This window comes from Haliaeetus albicilla, chromosome 3 (genome assembly GCF_947461875.1).
Source record: "Haliaeetus albicilla chromosome 3, bHalAlb1.1, whole genome shotgun sequence".
Lineage (NCBI taxonomy): Eukaryota > Metazoa > Chordata > Aves > Accipitriformes > Accipitridae > Haliaeetus > Haliaeetus albicilla.
The window spans coordinates 62,690,877-62,712,907 of NC_091485.1; the positions used below are offsets into that span (position 1 = coordinate 62,690,877).

General features: G+C 41.4%; 1 protein-coding gene across 1 annotated transcript; it reads right to left on the reverse strand.

The window, feature by feature from the left end:
- Positions 1–3,450: 3,450 nt before the first annotated feature.
- On the reverse strand, positions 3,451–20,180 carry TNFRSF11B (TNF receptor superfamily member 11b). The gene is made up of 5 exons (XM_009919583.2): positions 19,930–20,180; positions 10,120–10,489; positions 6,292–6,486; positions 5,753–5,977; positions 3,451–4,582 (listed from the first exon to the last, which is right to left on the reverse strand). The coding sequence occupies exons 1-5, from the start codon at positions 19,957–19,959 to the stop codon at positions 4,191–4,193; spliced, it is 1,212 nt and encodes a 403-aa protein (XP_009917885.1). The 5' UTR covers positions 19,960–20,180; the 3' UTR covers positions 3,451–4,190.
- Between the last annotated feature and the right edge of the window lie 1,851 nt (positions 20,181–22,031).

Below are 22,031 nucleotides of genomic sequence, written 5' to 3' on the forward strand. Positions count from 1 at the left end.
ATAGCTCTTTCCTATAGATTTGTTCTTTGACTCCGCTGGGAGTAGTCACACAATGACTGTAGCCTTAGCTTTGTAGATATTTTTATCCCTCCTCACTACTGAGTTTATTGCCAATATTGGTTCTACCATCTAATTAAGGTGAAGGAAGAAAAATGTAAAATTTTTTTTTTTTCAGTTATTTTTGTCTAATTTTTTTGCTTCTCCACATTATTTCAACAAAGAAATATTTTGGAGGGTGGGTATTTCCTGTATTTGACATCTGTCCAGAACTGCATAGTTTCTGCTGTCTGCAGAAATTGCTGGTTCTTTTTTCTACAAATATTTGTTTATTTCTGAGCCACAGTTTTGAATTACTTTAAGGCTGAAATTTTGGGCACTTTGAAGGTGATTCACAAGCAAACCAGATACTTCTGCCTTAGAGGTGGCAACGTTGACCCATACCAGGACGAGCACAATGGGTGTCTGTGGGTGATGAAGGGTTTGGTTGAATTTAATTCATCACCACAGCCTGTGGAAGCTCCCAGTACAAGTTGTATTCGTGGCGTGTGGTGTGTGTGAGTGTGCAAGTGTGTGTGCGTGTATGTATGTGGGTTTTGGTTACAGACACATGTGCGTTCCTAACCAATTCTTTGAACCTTCATTATCCAGCTCTCTCAACTTTGTAAAAGCTATTTAATACCTGGTTTTATTTTTAAAATGTTCAGTCTATGGCAGACTATACTATTGATTGGTAATTTTACTATGAGACCATCCATGAGTCACAGTCAGAGACCAGGAATCTATTGTGCTTGGTGATGTGCACAGCGTAAAAAAAGATGATTAAAGAGCTTAATATCTAGTTTCTTCTTTCATTTCCCTCCTACTCCAAAACATGGTGTATTCTCTGAGACCCAAGAGACTGCTTTGCTGGAGGACAACTGCATATAAAAAAAGATCTAAAAAACGGGGTTGTAGAGGATTTTGAAATCATAAGGTTCTGCTTTAAACCCATGGTATTTTTTGATAACTGAGGGTTGTTTCCACTCTTCGAGAGCACGGCTGGACAGACAACAGCTGAAGAACCTGCCTTAAAGGCCATCTCACCATCTCCCTCAAATATTCCTGAACCTGCTTTTCCTTTTTCTCGGTGAAGGAGCAGCCCACACGGCAGGACAAACCCTGCCCGGGGTCAGCGGAGGCAGCACACTCCTCTCTCCTCCCCGTCCCGCTCCTCCTTTCCACCCCAAGGCAGGGGCAGCCTCACTGCTAGCCGGGGGCTGGCAAAATGTTTGCCTTCCCCTGAGTCTGGTCCAGAGCCAGGCTGGGAGGAGGGCAGGCACTGGTACCCTGGCAGGTCAGGCTACCCTGAGCACAGCATCCCTTTTCACGTCAGCCCCAAGGCCCAGCTCCGGCTGGTTGTCCCCAGCATTTCCTCCGTGCCACAGACACAGGGACCCCTCTCCCACCTGCTGCCCGCCGCACACCTCCTCTTTCCTCCTGCAACATTCCCTGAAAAACAACCACCCCCAAACCCACATTTTTTCCAAGCAGCCCTCCCACTTTCTGTTTGCCTCACCCTCTCCCTCATTATCCTGGGTCTTGCTTTTGTTTGTCTTGGCTATTTTGGGCTGGAAGCTCTTTGGGGAAGAGAATACGGTTTAAGTGTCGCCTGCTTAGGATGTGAAGTGTTTCATTCCTTCCAGCTGAGTGAAGCTGAATTGATAAATGAGGCATAAACTGGCTGAGAATTGTCTACCTGAGTGTGGGCACCTGGTTAGCTGAATCAGCATTAACAGGTGTAATTCATTAAACAGGTGTAACTTTGTTTAGGGAAAAAAAGTCCTATTTTAAAAGGCACAGGTAGGAGTTTAATGCTAAAGCTTCCCAGGAAATCCAGTCAAGGCTATACTGTAGTGAAGTACAGCATGGTCATATAGTAGCTATAGAATAAACTATACTCTGTGGCTCTGAGCACCTTCTTCAGTATCGTCATTCATGAAGGACCACATTTAGTGTTATTTACCATGAGAGTTACATGTAATTGGTTGGAATATGGAAGTATAAATGTATAAATTAAAAAGTACCATGTACTAAGAAGCAACTGTGCTTTTCTCTAGTCAATAGCTCTGTTAAAGCGATTCCACTGATACATTTTTTAATTGTATTACTACTTGATACTGTAACTATACTATCAATTGCTAAATTGCTGTATTAAACAGAGCTAACATAGACAGGATTAGGATGGAAATGTTTATAAGAGGTTTGTGGGATCCTCTTCGTTTCACTGCCAGTAAGATGATTATTCTCATTTTAATACCTACAACACCCCAAACCTCCACACCTGGAAGAGACATGGAAACATCTGGTCTGTATTTTGCAAATTTGAGACTCTGTTGTTATCATCTTTTAATTGTATGTAAAAACAGTTTCTGTTGTAAAAGTATGTATATTATTTCAAATGAATCAACACAAAACTAGGAATTTTTTGTGTGTGTTCAGCATAATTTCTCAGCTACACTGATAAATGAGATGCTAATACATAGCATGTGAAATATAAAAAGGAGTTTATTCCTTTAGATGCAAGAAGTGATGTAAGAATTCAGTGAAAAGTGAAACCCAAGTATTTTGAAGCAGTATGCCCCGCTTGTAGTCTCTGTAAGGAAAGCACTTCTGATGAGCTCCTATCCTATCTACCAGGAATCTCTTTCTCATTCTTTGCTTAAGATCCTCTCATCTGTAATAGAGGAATATTTGTCATACAAGGCTAAATGCTGATGGTTTTTCCTTCCTTTACACAAGGGAAAAGAATATGTTGAATACTCAAGCTCTGTTTGCATGATTCAAAGAAAAAAACCAAGAGTACAGTCTCTCTCTCCAGCCACCGAAGCCTTTGGCTTGCACTGTGAATGATCACTGGTCCTTAAAATTATGTGAGCTTTTGATAACAACACTCATACACTCCCTGTTCCCTCTTTTGGGGGCCCATCTCTTTGCAGGTGCCTCATTCTGTAGCTGAGGGCAATGGTAAATGATTTTTTTTTTTTTATGTGACCTCTCCATGCTCCCTTCCTTTAAACATAGTGGCAGTATGTGAGGCTTTCCAAGCCTGTCAGGGCCGTGCATCATCTCTCCGCCATAAAATTACAAGCTGTGGTTAGGGCAAAGGTTGTGAGCTCTCCAAGAATGACACTGGGCCAAGAAGGATGCTCGGCCAAATGCATCTATGGAGTTGTAATCAGTTGTATCACAACCGCGTGGGCCCTCTGAACTAGAACCTTTAACACTTTTTACCTTTTTACACCTGTACAGTGACCATGAAAATCCAGTGCCAGTCAATATTTACTTGGCTCACATATTAACTACTAGACCAGACAGGGAGTAGCAGAGAGCCAAGCCCAAGATAAGGCACGAAATCCACATGGTCTGTCTTTGTTATTAGTTCCTACTTCAGAGTCAAGAGTAAAACACCAGTCACAAAGCAAACTGAAAAATTTAATTGTTTTATAAAATAAGATTATGAAATTCTATATAAAAATCCAGCTTCTTAAATATGGTACATTCACTTCCTCACAGAATATTTAAATATTCAGGTCACATACACTATATTTTCACTGTATTTGAGTTAAAATCATTGGATAAATTAAAACATCCCTACCAAAAGATACCACAACTTATACAAATAAAACTAAGCAATAATACCTTTTTAAATACAAAATGTAAAGAAATTAATAACTCTTAGAGCATGCTACAAAATTTTGCCAGAAAAATATATGGGATCATTTTTGTTTAACTAGAAAATATACAGTGTGCTTCTCATTTCTCTTCCTAAAATTCAGTCTCATATAATTTCCATTTAACTTAATAAATATGTACAACAAAAATGTTTATTCTTTGAAGAATATAAATAGCAAATACTGTAGTAGAGCCTGGTCCGGCATTCTTTTCTCATCTAGTGACTATAGTGGGGCTTTTCAACTCTGAATGTGCAAAAATGCAGAATCAGGCTCTTAGTGTTATCAACAGGTTAATAGCTTTTACAAAAGTGATTTTATTAAAAAAACCTCCAAAAACACTGCAAAAGACTTAGAGCTATTCCAGTCAGGCATTTCTATAAATAGTAAGACATAATGTAGGGAAACAACGTTCCAGTTTAATTACTGCTGGCAGTAATTAGGGAAAAATAGTCAGTGGAGAATGAAAAATATTTTGAATTAGACACACCTTACTTTCACTGATTTAACTTGGTTCCCTATCATTTCTAAAAAGAGTTTCTGGTATAATCTATACATTGTAAATCTGTGAAGAAACTTGATCACCTTCTTCAGACTTTGGATGGTTCGCTTTGGAAAGTGGTATGTTTTCAAGTGCTTCAGTCCATACATTAAACCTTTAATAGTGTCTTGGTCGCCATTCTTTATTCTCCACAGATTGAGAAGCTTCAGAACTTGCTCTGTAGGTTGACATAGTTTCATTGTGCGCTCGATATCTTCCTTTCCCACTTTCTTGCCTGGCAAGCTTCCCATCAGTGTGTTGAGATGTTCAAAGGAGAGATTCGGGTGGTGGCCAATATGCTTTAAGACACTATTTTCGCAAAGATCGATATCTATATAAAGCAAAAAGAAGAGAGAGGTTAAGTACAATGCATTACAACTTTACCATGGCCTGCAAAAAAACTTCCAAAATTTCAAGGTGAATATTCCTTCGCAATTTTTTTTTTTTTTTACTTTTTTCCAAAAAACTCGGTCAGCAATGCTTTTTTTTAGGCTCCAATTATGAAAAAGCACTTAAGAATTTAATAAACTTTGCAAATACGAACAGCCCCAAATTACAAACTTCACAGCAAGTATTTATTGCTATATGCTTGTTTCATCTAACTTGTAAAATGTTTTGTGTATGTGATAGGACTCCTAATATTTGGTTCCACTGATTAAAAATTTTGCTCTTCTTCAGAAATGTCTAGGCAAGCTTTGCTAAAATAGTCATTTTGGTTTTTGAAATATTCTAGACACTTTGCAGTCTGATGTAAGCATACATGCTAAAAAGGAGAGGGGAAAAAAAAAAAACATTTCTGCAGCAATTCTCAAATCTTTTCTGAGCAGGCAAAAGGTTGTTCAAATGTGGCGGTTGTTGATGGTAGCTTACATGAAAAGAGTTGGCCTGACTCTCATAAAAACCTTGGTGTTAGCATTGCAGTACTATTTCACCTTTGACACCTGTCTTGGCAGATTCAGCATGAACAAAGCAGTAAATTGGCATGACAAATAGGTACCAGAAGGGAAAAAGAAGGGAAAGCCTGTTGGTGTATTCCTCACTCCCATGCGTCCCCATTCCGTGAATAGATGCCCTAGTCTGAGCTGTCAATCTCCACTTTACAGAAAACAAATTGCACTCTCAGTTGCAGGCATCCAGCTCCCTCTAACCTCAACAGCCACTGCTCAGATATAACAGTGGGAAACATTTTCCCCACTTGATCAAAATTCTTCATCGGTTGCACAGGCTCAAAAGGGGATCTTGGCTGTGACACCACACATGCTCCAAAGGGGGCTACAAGTCTGGGAAGAATTCAGTCCTTGGCTGATGAGGAGAAGCTGAATTGTCTTCCTGTTTGTTTAGCCTAGACTTCACTGTGCTTACGGTATCGATAAATCTCAGTCAGGCCCTGCAGGTCCTCCTCAGAGTATAACAGATCACCATGAGGTATTTGAACCCAAGCAATTTTTAAAGTGCCATTTAGAAGGCTGCTTTTAATATACATGCTATCAAAATAAGGTACCTTGAATAATCTTCTTGACCATATCCTGTTCTTTGTTTTGCTGCTTCCATAATTTCAAAAGCTGGAAGGTCTGCTCTTGAGAACTGTGCCTTTGTTTAATCTTTTCGATATTTTCTCTGCTAACCTTTGTTCCAGGCAAACTGTCTGCTAGTATATTCAGCCAGTTAGGTGTGAGCTGAGTAGGAACAGCAAACCTGAACAAAGCCTCCTCGCACAGGGTTACATCTGAAATGAGAAAAAGAGTATGTCAATTGTTCTGATCTGTCACCCTGCCTGTCTCAGAAAAAAGAGCAAGCAGCAAAGATGATAAGAAGAAATGTTTAAAAAACAAACTAAGAAGCGGTCTTTATAGTGCCGCTGCTCTCTGTGCTTGAGTTCCATTTGGTCTGACCTACAATAATTAAAACTCTGCTATGGCCATCACTGTAGCAGGCAAATAGCTAACAAGCTAGATATTTTTATCATAAATGCTGATACATTAATTTTAACTATAATTAAAGGTATGTTTTCAGAGCACTCTTCCTTAATAGGATACACACCTATTCCACATTTTTGAGGTGTTGTATCTGTATTTTCCTGACAGATGTTGTCACGAACTGCATTTCCCTTCAATGCTATTTTGAAACCCAGTGCACTACAGTTTGTGTGTTTTAGACAGGCTGCTTTGGATGATGTTTCATTTGAGAAAAATCCTTCTGGACATCGCTTACATACAGTGTCACTCTCAGGGGTACCTGTGGAAACAGAAGAACAATGCATCCAATTACTATACCCTCAACTGTGGAAAAAAAAATATAAGAATACAAAAATAAAAGCAAATATTTCTGTCCAAATTGTCATGCTTCTGCTTTTCATATTTCTGATCTATGAAGGAATCACATGTAGAAAAAAAAATATTAATTTTTAAAACCAAAAAAGTTTCTTTAAGAGAATGATGTTCCTGCTGGAGTAATATAGTACTCTTACACACACTTGTTACCAACTTTAAAATCAGTAATTACTGATTAAATCAGTAATTTAGTAAAGTAATATCTTTAAATCAGTAATTACTTGAGTCTATTCAGACATTACATAATGTCTGACCTTCATCCTTCAACTGTACAAATATCCTGTAAAATAATTAAATGGCACAGGAAACTGCTCTAAATTGTACTCTGTAATATCTGCCCAGAACCTTGCTTGAACGGGTTACTTTAGTTCTAGCTAAAAATATAACCCAACTAAATACAAACTAAAGACCCCCTGAAAAGTACCTTCCCTCCTCAAATATTAAATTATACAGGAACATAGAATGTCAGTAACATTTCTGAACTTTTTTTCTGGGCTTGAATAAAATATTATTAAAAGCAAAGAAAGCAAATCATCCAATCTAGTAAAAATATTTAATATACACACATATGTTTTGCTTGCTGTTTTACTTTCGTAAGGCATAGTTTTACTTCAGAATCAAATATATGATACAACAGAATGACAGTATATGGTTCTATCACATTGACAAAGAGGAAGAAAATTATTGTATGAAATCTGAAACAATGCAAACAGTCTAACCACCAGTGGCAGAAAAATGACAGCACCAATAACTGCTGTATATTCCCTCCTAATTCATCTTTATTCAGCCAACATTTAAGCAAGTGCCTAAAGTCTAATATCTAATATTGCATTACTGAATATGAACTTAAGCACATGCTTAAATTTTTATGGAAATAATTGGAAACTATATTTGAATAAGAAAATGCCTCCATCTAGTGTATTTTGGAAGTATTTACATGTGGATGCTTATTTTAATACTAGCTTTTAAGTAAATTTTATTTATTTGGGGCATTTCCTTAGAGAAAAGAGTATGAATCTGAAGTTTTCAACCACCTGTGAAATAAGGAATAATACTTGCATACACCTGACCTAGCACTTCCTTCATCAGACAAGTGAAAAAAAAGGCCAAGTTTTTAGTTGTTGTGCGTCTGAAAAATCAGAGACCCTGTATATTGCCAAACCTCCCCAAATCCTCTGCTTCTTGCAGCCAGCACCCAACCTGCAGCAACAGTGTCCCTCCTTGCGTCTTCTTGCACAAGGTGCACTGCCAGCGGCTCTGGGCTGTACGAAACGCCAGCCAACGCCTGCACCTGAGCGGGCAGCAATTGGCTTTTCTGAGACATCGGAAATTTTAGCAACTCTCCCTGCTACAGACATACTGCCATTGTGCTCTGGCAGTGAGGAAGGGGAAGAAAGGAGAGTTCCTGCAAACGGTGCGTCGTTCTGCTCAGAGCTTCCCATATAACCTTTGCAGCACAAGAGGGAAATAAACCGGGTAATGCATCAGCGTTCTCAGGGTTGAGCAGAAAGCCACCTCCCAGCTTTGCCAGCTTCTTCGCTGCTTATCTGGCCGCTCTTGTTCAGGGCACAAACCGCGGCAGCCCAGCCACCCTTCTGCCGCTCCCTCCAGTTCGCCTGGAATCCCCCATTCTCCTCAGGGAAACCACAGCCACTGCCGGGGAGATAGTGCTGCCTCGTAGCAGCACTGCTTCCCCAGCGCACTGCTGCTAAAAACTCTGCCATGTACAGGGCCGACCACGGCAGAAAGGAACAAAGCCTTAATCTGCACTCACAAAAGGGGACTACCAAAGTAAAGTGATCTGCCCAACGTAATCATGAGCGACTGGCAGTGGGGAAACAGATTTCTAATGCTTTAAGCTTTGAATAAGACACTGGACCATAACATCCCCCTGTGTGGCAGTGGAAGCATATTTTTCTACACTTAGGTTTTATTTCACCTGAATTTACATTGTTACAAAGTTCAAGGCTATCATATGGCAGAAAGCAGGACTACAGTGTGGTCCATGCTTATTAAATTCTTAGTCGATGCCTCACCTCAAAAACGGACTATTGACACAGGGGGATGCAATTATTTTTACAATGTTTTCATTCCTTGTTTGAGGTCTGCTTGGGTTTAGCTGGTTTACTCTGATGGTCTTTTGGAAACCAACTTTCCAATATATTACACGATTCAACAATTTATCTTCTTCCAAAGTTTGTTTCATTTTGAACTGAGGGATTCAAATTTGCCTGCCATGGTTTCACTGTGCTCACAGGGATGCAGCAGGCTGGTTGCTCAGACAATTTATACTTCTTTGTTCATCTCCCGAACGGGCTTTCTGAAAACTTTGTTTCTGGCCCCTTTTGACTTGCTGCTGAGGTACGGTGCAACCTCATTAACTCAAGCCCCTGGGTATAACGATTTAGGTTAATGAAGGTTTATAATATGGAAATGCGGTACCTGCCAGTGGAAATGCTTAACAGTGGCAAGGGCGTCACGGTAATGCTTAGTTAACCGATTACTCAGGGACTAGTGAGCAGCTACAGCAGCGACATTACTCCTTACGTCAAAGTTATTCTCCAACGAGATGTTCATAATCCAAGAAAGGACTCCCAACCTGTCATTCAGCATAGCTTTAAAATGTACAGGCCAGCCCTTGTGTTTCTCACTGTATATACGTAACTCCTAGGGAAGTAATTCTGTAGTCTGGAGATTCGTTGTCTATGGGTTTCAGCCTGAGATGCTTTGATTTTCCGTATTTCCTTCCTCTTCTCCAGGCCGTTATCAATCTCTGGTACAATGACAGTTTACAATTCTTTCAGGCTGTATTAAATACTGGAGCTAAACTGGGCCATGACATTTGCCAAATGATAAATGATGTATTTTGTTTTGAGAGAAGAACTTATTATTGGTTTAACAATTTATGTTGTCTTAAATGAAGAATATACTCCACTGAAAAGCATCGCTTCGCTCTGTATCCCCACCAGACATACACCACAATGCCAGCCTGCTTGACAAAGAAACAGTTGTTTGTTTGAGAATAGTAACGGCTTCCCTAAGAGTTCCACTTAGGATGCTGATAATTAATTATTACCACATATTGCTGTGATGCTAGAGCTATATTAATATTGTTATAATTATACACTCGGTGTCAAACACGTAGTGCTCCTGGTGTTTGTCAAGATATACAGTTGCTTGCAACAGCAGATTTCAAAATGAAAAACATTATTATTTATCACACACACAAATACTACATTCCAGATAATGTTCCTTTAAAAGAGGCAATCCATCATGTTTCTCATTAGAGTGCAATTTGCTACATTTGCTACTGCCATTAAGTTATATATTACAGTAGGAGCAGGGTATTCCACTGAGAAATGTTCCTTTGGCTACAGTCCAAATGATGCAGACTAGGAACAGGTTCAATTGGCTTTACAATTTACTGTCCTGTAATTTCATCTGGACGAGCCTCTTTCCTAATCTTGTAACTGCCACGAGTCGTCGATGTGTGGCAGAGCTTTAATTAAGTCTGTGTGTGTTGACAAGCAGTACATACCTGGCTGTGCAACGCCGAATCCGGGAGGACACTCCTTGTGCTTTAAACAAAACTCGAGCTCCAGGTATCTGCCTTCGACGCACTCACAGATGCGTTTCTGTGTGCTGGTGCACTCCTGCTTGATGTACTGCAGCTCTTTGCAAACGGCGCTGCAGTACTGGCATTCATCGTTACTGTTCCACTCTTCGGCGTAGTACTGATCCGGACATGGGGCACACTGTGTCGGGCTGGTGGCTGTACAGTGCTGCTTTACGTAGCTCCCAGGAGGGCACTGGTCACACAGCAGTTGACGAGATGTCCCTGGGTCGTAGTGGGGATACTTGGGGGGAGAGTCGTCCTGGATGGTCCACTTAATAGAAACGTCCAAAAGCTAGCAACAGGAAAATAAAACATCGCTCGCTTTAGTTCTGGGGAGCACCGTGGTCACAATGAAACCTACACTGTAATGAGTTTATGAGTCTAATCATGTCGCTATCTTCAAAAAAATGTTTGTGTTAGGAATTTATAAAATATTAGCCAGCTTCCGGACTCTCCCATGTCTATCTTCGAATGGGAAAATTTTAGGATCTTATCCAGCAAATCTTCCCAACGAAAGCATTTCCTTGTTCTTCCAGAGATGTAGATCCTGTTCTTCTCCCATTTACACCCTTGTAACATCACTGGGCAATGACCTTTTACCGCCTGGCACCAGAGAACCTGGCCTATTAGTTTCATGTGATGCACAGCAAGGTGGGGATTATGCACTCCTGTGCTCTTAAGTATCAAGTACTTCCGATGTAAAAGAAATGGTATCTGAGCATACAAATCTGACCAGCGTACTGCACCATTACCACAGATACCTTTAAAGGTGACTCCTTATAGTATTTCTTTTTACCTGCAAAGAATAGCTAGAACAATATAGGTTACTTTTTAATGCCTTCCATTTAATCTTGCACTGAAATGCAGCAGCTCTGGGGATAAAACGTGGCAGCTATGTCAAGTATGAAGATGCAGCTTCAGACAGAGGTAAAGAATGCTGCAGTTTATGAAGGGTACGTTAAGGACTTAATTGCACAAGCTGGAAGAGGCCAGTCTAATGCTTTCAATTCCTATCTAAAACCACAGGCTTACAGCTGTCCTGAGGACCTGGTTCAGTACTGGCACACGTCATGACTGCTACGCTCCTTCTGCTTCCTGCAAGAGTCTGCTTTGCTGGTGCAATTTGGGTTCAAGCAACCTGAGATGACCCGGCCCTTCTGCACAGACAACCTCCATATCGCATCATTTTGGTCTTGTAACTGAAAATCTGCTTCTGCGATTCCACCAGCCTATTAAAAAGAACTAACTCTTGGGTTTACTCCCTACGTACCACCCCAAGCCCCACAGGGTCCGCTGGCAGCTCACTCTCCCCACTGAAAACCCAGCTGTCCCAGCACTGCATGACCGACGTGTCACTTCTCTTCTAAAACTTGTACATTTTATAAAGATGAAGTAAACTCACTCTGAATGATTTTTTTCCTATGCATCCATTCAAGTTACAGATCCAACTGACTTGTCTTTGTTGCTATTTTAATCCCAGTCAGCCAATACAGAGTTGCCAATTCAATTTCAAGAAGGTATTTTTCTTCTTTTCCAATGCAGATGTCCCTGAAGTGTAAGTGGAATTAACTCTTTTTATTCATTTAGACTCTATACTTCCTAAAGAGGCTTCATTTAAGGGCCTCACTTCTGCCACAGCATGGCACTTCTTAAGTGATAGTCTTGTTAAGGTTGGAAAGGACAATTTAATTGTTCATCTGCATTAACACAAGTCACAGCGTTTGCACTGAGTAATATTAGGTGCCTAAATTAGGAACTCTTACTGCTTAAGAAAATATTCTTAAGTGCATTCTCCTGTTGCCTGCCTATGAATCCACTTTTATACAGCTATTCTTAGACAGGCTAAAGAATGAAATGCAGATCGTACGGATATTCCCTACAGCCTCTTCTAGTTACCCTTGACTAAGTCCTGTAACTTGTCCAATCCGTGATTTCTACAGGTGGAGACCCCACTTTTTCTTGTGGTCTCAATGCATAATCTCTTCCATTGTGAGATATTCCTTATTAGACATTGAAGTTTGATGTACCGCTCCATTTTTCTTAAATGACTGGATCTGTTCCATGAGAACTATTTAACAAGAGGGTGCAGCACATTTTTTAATAGCGAATGGCTTTCCATTGATGAAAAATGCACCAACCCTTGGTAAATCTACAGCTATTACTCTAGCAATAAGGAAGTCCTGGTAATCCCATTAATTGTTGATGTGAACAGTCAGGTTTTCTTCTAAGTTTTTTATTCAGTAATAGATAATACAGCATCCCAGAGTCCAAGACTTGCATGGACACACGCGTTCCCTTCGCAGAACGTAAGAGACTGCAACCTGCAGCACAGACACTACAAAGACAAGCATCAACCCACATTTCACGCAGATGTCTGTGGGAACCCAAGACAATACCCAACATAGATGAAAATCTGACACTGTGAAAATGATTAGGGACAGCAACCAGACATCTGGGCAGCAAGTCCTTGTGCAGAAACGCCAGTTTTCCTGTTCTACAGTGCACAGCTCACAGCAAATCCCAAGATGTCACTGCAGCAGAACCTGCTCCTCTGGTCATGCCTCTGCCCTTGGTGACACATTTTCATGTGCTGAACGGTTAGGTGGACCATTTCATGACTGCTCAACTCCCCTCTGCAACATGCAGGAGCAACAACAAGATTTTTCTCTATTTTCCTTACTCAACCATTTACATTGTAAATCATATATAAGGCAAGTGAGAAGTTGTCCTGCAAGGGATGATTCAGGATTAAAAATAATTCAAATTCAATAATCAGGGTATGAGAGCATGGGGTTTTGTAGCGATAAATGGAGGCACTTGCTTCCTGAAGAACCTACAGCTATGTGAAGCAAGCCGATAAAAATTGAAAACAATTCAACACAATTTGAGAGGAACTGATTTAAAAAATTGAGAAAAAAAATACTTGAACAATATGTGTGTGAGACCATGTGAAGTTTTGCCCTTGGAAGTACCATAACTATTAATGGCAACCAGAATACTATTAATCTAAATGAGCATAACCAATAAGCATAATAATAGGATTAATAAATCAGCATCACTAAAAGGACAATTGGTCTTTGCATTTTATTTTTTGTGTTTTTAAAAGAAAAGAGCATCACACCTGTCTTCCCTTCTTTCCCAGAAGCATACATTATGTAGCCGCAGTAATCCATCGATCAGTGGCTGAGCCGTATGTATGCAGGATCCAACTCTTATTTAGTAAACAATTATGACAAAAGATTCTTCAGTCAAACTAAAGCTATATATGCAATCAATATCTCAGTATTTTACCAGAACATTTTATACATAATTTTCAACATACAGCTAGATTACTATTACTATTACTGTTTGACTGCTATGATCCTACTAGTACAGTGAGCTGTGCAACTCATTGCCACAGGACATTGTAAATGGTCGAGTTCAAAATGTTACTTGACATAGTAATGGAAGAAAATAATAAAGGGCTATCAAACATAAACATCATCTTTTGATCAGGAAATCCCAAACCACAAACTTCTTGAGTCTGGAGGAGTGTTTTGGAAAAATATCAGTCTTTTTCTGCCTTTTTCTTCCATCTCCTCTATGCATCAGTTATCAATCCCTGCCATAGACAGCATATGGGGCTTTTTAGGGCATTTTTTTCTGGATTATTTTTTTCTTAGACACAGTACAGCCATTAGTATGTTGTTAAGTACATTTCTAGACTCCAATCCCCAATACCACACTTCTTCATAAGACTACTGTAGGCCCCTTAATAATACTTAAGAGAATACATCTGCAAGATTGTCTTTTATGCATACTGAAAACACCTAGCACACATGAGTATTCTGAATATTAATATGCAACCTGAAAATCAGAAGTTATCTTTGAACCTACATTAAGTGCCAAAGTAAAGCAAACTGTTTGTCAGAAGTTTTGCAAAAATACAGGAAGAATGGTCGAAGGTCATTAAGTATAATTTTTACTAACTTTACTGCAGCACCTTGGCACAAACAGAATGAAAAGACTCTTCTTGTCCCCCAGCTCACAGAATAAGCTAAAGGGCAACGTCAATAAATTGTCCTTTCTCCTGGCCTAAGACACACTGAATTCGTGCCTACATTAGCAAGTTGGATCACCTGTTACAGCAGAGTTGTAGAGCAAAACAATGGTGCCGCGCATCTGACATCCACATTGTCTGGATGAGTGATTCAGAGGGGCTATTTTGGACTAACTTCAGTCGGCTCTCATGGACTGAGCATGCATTAGTGCTTAAAGTGCATCTGGTGCATCTCTGGAGTCTGTCTCTGGATTTACTTTCATCAATCCAGTTTACTTTTGTAAATCCACTTCGTGCACTCCAAGTCTGCTCTGATGTGCAAACACAAAATACAGTAAATAAGGATGATCAGGAAAGGCCCTTCAAAAGCATGTTCCTAAATCAAATTAAAATAGTAATTAAATGCATTTTATGTCATTCCTGACATTTCTCCTCCTAAACTATGCTATGACTAACTTGGTAGCAGATTCTCAGCCACATAAAACCTCTGATTGACCTGAATGCCTGTACTTAAATGTGGGCTATGTACTAAACACCTGAATCTCTGCTGTAAGAAATAGCACTATCTGAGCACATGAAAATGCTGTGATCAGAACTTACTAGTTCTGAACATTAGTCTTCCCAAAAGCTTCATAGAAAGCAGGATTTCTCCCACAATTGTGCTGGCACTGGCCTGTTTTGCTCTTGCTGGCAAAGAAGGCATGTTCCAGTTCGAAAGGAGGAAGAAACTAGAAGTCTGGCTTCAGTTTACTGGAATCAGAAGTAGGGGTAATGAGCATGTTCACCCTTTAACCCTTAAAAAACCAATGCTGGTGTCTATCAGTGCTACTACACTTGGCCAAAGTCATGATCTGGCATTCAGAAGATTGCGTAAAATTCTGTTCACCCTTGTTTAGGAAAGGTTAATTCAGGCTGGGAGAGGTACAGAGAAAGTTTAGAAGGAAATGGAGAGCTTCATCTTGAAAAGCATCTTGACTTGTTCAATAGCTTGGTAAGTCAAAATAGTACCTATAGATTCAGTACAGATAGACAGTGAACACACAGGGAGAGAAGAACTTTCTCTGTTAAAGGATAATGCTAGCAAATGAAAAGGGGATTCTGTCATCAGAGGAAGTTTACTGAGAAGCAGGTGCAAGATACCCAAGTAGTTTAAATATAGCTCTCAATGCATTTCTGAAAGCAAATACGCCATTTGGTTTCCTGGAAGAGCTGGAGAACAGACTGAAAACATCTAGGCAGTTTCTTTGAATTTTAAACCCTAAGCAAATCCTTCATATTCCAACACCAATGGAAGCCAACAATACACAGTATCTTGTTCATCTCAACAAATTAACTGTTAGTCTGATTCAGAGTGCACTCAACTGCAAAACGTTTTCCTAGTGGTAGTGAAATGCAAGGTTCCATTTAAAAAAAACCAATCCCAAAGGTTGGGTTTTTTTGTTCTATGAGTATGAAATGCTATCAGTAACAAAATGATTACAACAGAACAAAAGCAAACCAAAATCTAGTATCATTAACTAGCTCTATCAACCTATTGGGTGAAATTCAGTTCTAGTGTCATGGGCGCAGTTCTGAAAGGACTGAAAAACTCAGTCCTCATCCATCTCACCTGGGTACCTCTCAGGATGGCTGCCTTTGTGTGAGGAATTGGGATGAACTGTAAATACTGAAATACAAGTCTAGTGTAAGTCTGTGTCATGCAAGTAAATACTGAGAACTTATTCAATGAGTTACCCAAGGTTAAAAAGCAATTCTTTGATTGTGTCACTCAACACATTAGGCCTGAAGCTATATTTTTCCATACCATCTTTATGTCAGCATACACAATGCTAACATAAAAGGCCTATGCAGTCCATTTATTTGAGCCCTTAGAAGATGCTTTTGAAAGAGAAATAATGTGATTGTAAAATTTCATTTCAGATCTTGGGCATGAAAAAAGTACATGCCCTTTTCTTTCATCTTTAAATGTAAGGCAAAGAGCCGCTTGCTTTTTCTTGTTGAATTAAAATGAACTGGAAGACAAAGCACATAAAGCAAAAATCCTTCAAGCATCATCCTTAAATCACTGCTTTGTGAGAGAAAAGAAAGTGGCTTTTCAGCATATGAAAATATTATTATATAGCTTGGCTTTGTGGTTTTGGGTTGTAGACCAAAGGAGAATGTTTAATTTGCTGAGAAAGATAAATCTGTTTCTGTTTTGCATTCCACAACTATTCCGAAGCATATTTTCCTGCGTGATAAATAATCATTCAAAGCATCTGTCAGATTGCTCCTAGTGTTTGCATTGGGTTCAAAATAAAACCTCACAACTCTCCTACTTTGCTTTCTACACAAAGTATTTGGACAAAGCTAAGGCAGGAGGCCTTCACTTAACCCTCAGCCCTTAGGCAGAATGCCTCACTGAAATCATGCACAGACCCCAGAGAAATCCCAGTGGTGAAATATAGCACTGAACGATATTAACAAGGTCCTCCTAATCACTAGCATCAAATGAAAACAGTATCTCTAGATCCAGTACATGACAGTGTCATGCTGGATCAGATCCATGTCCGTCTATTGCAAATAACCATTGTAAAATATTTGTCATCTAGGGAGAAAGGACTCCCATCCATCTAGGAGATACTCAACTCTCACCCTCCTCACCTTGCTGCACTGGGGGTCCCCATGCAATCACTGAATTTAACCTCTTTGCGCCAACAGCTATGCAGCACTGCTTACACTGTGAGTTGCTGCAGGCTCACTTACAGCACAGCCCAGACAAAGCACCTTTCGGCAGACCGCAGCTGAGTGAGCATCAGGTACACGACGAAAGCTAAAATGGAGTCGTTTTCGCTGGTTTAACTTATAAAGCTGTGTGCCACCATTCTGCCAACTGCTGCAATGCAATCCACTCACTTTGGACATAACGGGACCTACATTTGTATGGCAGATGCTTTATAAAGTGGAGGCTGCTCTTTTACATAAGAAATATAACTAGTGCCTCTCTGGAGCCACCTGTATTCGAAACTGAGGCTAACAACCACTGTTTTCATTTCTCTGTCAGTAAAGCAATATGTCAACAATTCAAATCTCGTAGAGACTTTGTGAGGCACCATTAGTTGTCATTCACAAAGCAATTTAGGGGTCTAAACTATTGTTTCATTTTCAGTGGTAGGAAAATGACATTCAGCTGAAGAGCAGGTTTACATCTTATCAAAGAAGTGCTAAATTGAAAGTCTTCGTTTATATAATTTACATTTGCCTTGAAGCTTGTGGGGAGAGAAAGCAGAAAAGACTCACCAGCTTCCCACCAAAAGATGTATCTTATCCATAACTCGTATTTTGGAACATTACTCACCAGAGTGACAGCAAGATTTAGAGCTAACCCAAACCTGGGATGTTACCACCATGGCTACAGTCTGCCTTTGCACTGAACAGAATTACTACCAACTGACCATCTAGCTAGAGAAACAGTATGTCCAGTATTATGTGCAAACAGGTGTTTTTCTCCAGGAACACCATCGGAGTAGTAAATCTAGTAGCATAAAAGTCAAATACAGAAGGAACAAATTTAAAGTTTCTGTGAGATTTGACCAGTGGGTGCTATTTAAATTGTGACAATATCTTTTAAAAATTCTTCTGGTAACCTTGGTGTTTTATTTTTAACCAACACACATGCAGACAGACAGAAAGAAAGTCAGACAGAAAGATAACTCCTACCCTCGCAGGCTGCAAAGCCACTGCTGCCTACACACAGCAAACCCAACAGCCAGGCCAGAAAAAGCATGTCACATGCGCCCAGAGATCCAAAATAGAGAAAGGTCAAGTTTAAGGGTCAAGATAGTTACGTGACAAGTAACGAGATCCAGCTCTGGGGAATTTCTTTCAATTCAGTCCGATTTCATAACGCTTGTCTGTTTGTAAGCAGTTTTAGTGTTCCAGCAAACAACACGTACATGCATGCACCACCACAGCAGGTTCCCTTTCTGAAACCTTAGCAAAGAGGCCAAGGCTGAAAGTACATCATGTCCGAAAAGTCTTTTTTAGCTATGGTATCTCCAAACTAGGTTTAAGGTATGTGAGCCAAGCATACATAACTTTGAACTGCTGTTGTGCCTCCTACAAGTGTTCTTATAAAACAGGTACTAAAATGTTTTTTCTGAGCTCCAGCACATCTGACATTACTTAAACTTCACTGATAGTACTTAAACTTCACAATAACTTCAAATAAATTGCTTTTAAATAATAAAGAGAGTTGAATGATGAAGCTCTGGTATGTACTTCTGCCACTGGTGTATTTCAGCTCCAAGATTCATCCGCCAGAGGATTATGCTGAACTTCACCGAACGCTGTTACTTTATAAGAGAACATGAACAGGCACATTACATTTAATCAAAATACTGATGTGATTGTTTTATGACAGCCACAGATAAGAAGCCAAGATGATAACAGGCTACTGCTGAAATTCCCAGATTAACTTCCTGTGCTTTCATGCAGACAAAGAAGATACAACATCATACATGAGATGAAAAAGTTGTCCTGTGTTTCAATTTGCTGACCACGAGCCCGACAATTTTTGCTTCCCTTGCACCATTAATTACATTGGGTTTGTTTCTCAAAAAGCTCTTTCAGAAAGTTGTACAGAGAGTAATAAACATGCATTACTCATCGGATCCTGGAAATCTCGTTGCATTTATAAAGAGCTTTCAAAATAAATGGATCTCAGTTCTAATGCTCTGCCACAACATTAATGCCACTGTACTCAACAAAACAACCCAGGAGCAAGTTACTGTGCAGGCATGCATAACAGCCTGCTCTGAATATTATTTTTAATGGTTTTCATTGAATGTTTTCTTATCCAAAAGATGAACAGCCTTCAAATAGATGTTAAACAGTATCTGTCTGTACACAGGTTTTAATTAATCTGACATCATATACAATTCCATATGGCTAAATGGATTAAATGACATTTTGAAGGATTTACTCCACTGCTAACATCTCTAAATTTACATCTGGAAGCATCTTGCTAAATCACCAAGTAAACAAAAACTTATTAAAGCAGGGGCTTATACCAGATTTAATAACACAACTTTTTCTGTTATAGCTACCGACATAGCTACTAATACATCACTTTCTTGCACACGAAGCTGAATTTTCTAAGCCAAAACAAGCACCACGCACTTGTGCTTTTTTTTTTTCCTGGAGTTCACAGTGTTTTTCCCGGGTAAGAAAGCCAGCCCAGTATCTGAGATACCGGCCAGTGCCACTGCAGCAGAGATTACACAGACAGGCAGGGATGGAGCTTTTGTAAATCATAACCAAACATCTCAGACTACAGTTTCTAAATACATCCCTAGATACAGTGTTTTGTGTCAGCCCGGTATGATGAAGCCTTACAAAAGGAGAGAGGAAGATAGGAAAAAAGGCAAAAGAAAAGCAAATCATGTCACTACCTTAAGAATGGGATGAAAATCCCTGCTGCCTTCCTGGAGCTGGACATGTCCCTCGCACTCCAAACCTCACCGGGAAAGCTCGGCGTGATGAAATGAAAAGGGTTTACCAAGAAAACGGAGAGAAGGCAAAACCCCCTCCAAAACCGGAAAAACCCAAACAAACAAACAAAAAACCCAGAAGAAAAGCCGTATGTCTTTACAGCCTGATCTCTGGAGCTGTAATGCATCTTAAAGCCTATCTACCTCTCTGAAGGGACTTACCACAAGCGTGCAGCACAGGAACTTGTTCATTGTGGTCGGTGGAAGAAACCTCAGCGAGCTGGGAAATCAGGCAGAGAGTCAGCTCCCGCTCCAGTCTCCTAGCAGCCTGCTTACATCCCCCAACATTAAAGACACGATATATATATAGTCCCGGTGTAACAGGAAGCTTTGGCTCAGCTTTGATCACTCATCCCCTACCATGACCAAACTTTTCTCTTTCGCGCGCTCTCTCTCTCTCCCCCCCCCCCCCCCCTTTTTTTTTTAAGGAACCTGTAAAACTTGATGACTTAATGGAACCCTTTGAGTGCTGTAACCACAGACTGGAAAATGCAGGAGGGAGTGTCAGGGGCTGGCCAGGGGAGGGTTTAATTGGGCTCTGGCTGGCTGGCTGGCTGTCCCCCCTTCCTCCCCCCTGAGCAGCCGGCTTGGAGGGGAGACCCGCGCCCCGGGGACAACAGCAGCCCCCTCGCCGTCCCACGCTGACGGGAGACACGGTTAAAAACCACGGCTGGAGGCTGAGCCCCAGGGCCCGGCGGCGGCACAGCCGCCCGCTGGCGGGGCCCTCCAGCCCGCCCGGGGCTGCCATTTCCCGGGGAGGAAGAGGGCTCCTTGGGGCTCCGCTCCCCAGCGGTTTCCAGGAGAGGGGCTGACTGGAAAGCAAAGGCCAAGGAGGGGGAGGCTGAGGGGAAGGAGGATCACCCCTGGTTTCTGTCCCCTGCTGGTTTCCCTTCCCTGCTGAGGCAGGAACGTGAGGAATGGCCCCCCTGCCCCTGCCCCCTGCCAAGGCAGGCCTGGGTGACGTGAGGGGTGCCCGGCTGCCCGGCTGCCTGCCAGGGCAGGCCTGGGTGACATGAGGGGTGTCCGGCTGCCTGGCCGCCTGCCTGGGCCACATGAGGGGTGTCCGGCTGCCTGGCCGCCTGCCAGGGCAGGCCTGGGTGACATGAGGGGTGTCTGGCTGCCTGGCCGCCTGCCTGGGCCACATGAGGGGTGTCCGGCTGCCTGGCCGCCTGCCAGGGCAGGCCTGGGTGACATGAGGGGTGTCTGGCTGCCCGGCTGCCCACGGGCCAGCACCAGCCCCGAGGGCCTTCGTGGGGAGGAGAGACCTGTGGGAACGCTACGGGGCTTTGGCACCCGCGGTTGTGATTTTCCAGTGACATTCAGTGTTTTCGGCAAGCCCTTGCCCACAGGAGAAGCCCCACTCGGGGGCCTGTTCTTCCTTCCCCCACTTTTAGTTAGAAAAGGGCATTTTTCTAAAGCCATAAGGATCACACCCTGCTGGTCTTACCTCCCTGGATTGCTCAGAGGGTTCCCTGCAGGGTTCCCTGGAAGCCCCGGGGAACCTGGTGTGGAGCTGAGCATGGCTTTCCAAGCAAAGGTGTGGAGAAAGGATTTCTTCTCCCAACCTGCAGATGTTCAGAAAGTGATTATGGGAGGCTGTGGGATCCTGGGGTAGAAGCCAAACCCAAATGTGCCTCCAGTTTTCACAGATGGTTTTCTCTCCCTTTTCACAGGCCAGACGAAAACCTCAGCTCTGGGTATTCCAGCTCTTGAGCATTTGAAATCTGGGGCCCACGTTGGCTCTGGGTTGTCAGTTTTGCCCCTTTGAGTCACAAGGCTGTGCGGGATTGGCAAAAGAGTGAGGTGGAAAAAGCCTGCATATTGTTTCACAAAAATTCAGCTACGCTATGTCAGGAAACCATCGTCTTCAAGAAGGACAGCCTCGCACGTTCCTCCCTACACATCTGTAACCATTTGAACATCCATCAAGCATAACCCAAGATTGGAACAGATGCTGACTGCACTCGTCAAGATGATAAAAATTAAAGACACTTGAATTAGTGATGAGTTCTTTGTAAGAGTTGATGTGAAAACTGGCACAGAAACCCTACCACCTGAGGGAGTATTGCTAGCATCTGTTGGGTTGCAATCACCACTTGATTACTATTGCATCTTGAATGGATGCTGTAACTGCTCTTGTAATCTTTTCAGAGCCTTTTAGTACTTTAGCATCTATTCTTAGATGTATGTGTCAACATACTGCCCACATAAAGGGAGAGTAGTGCCAATAAACGGGATCTACCTCTACATTTCTACATTTTCGT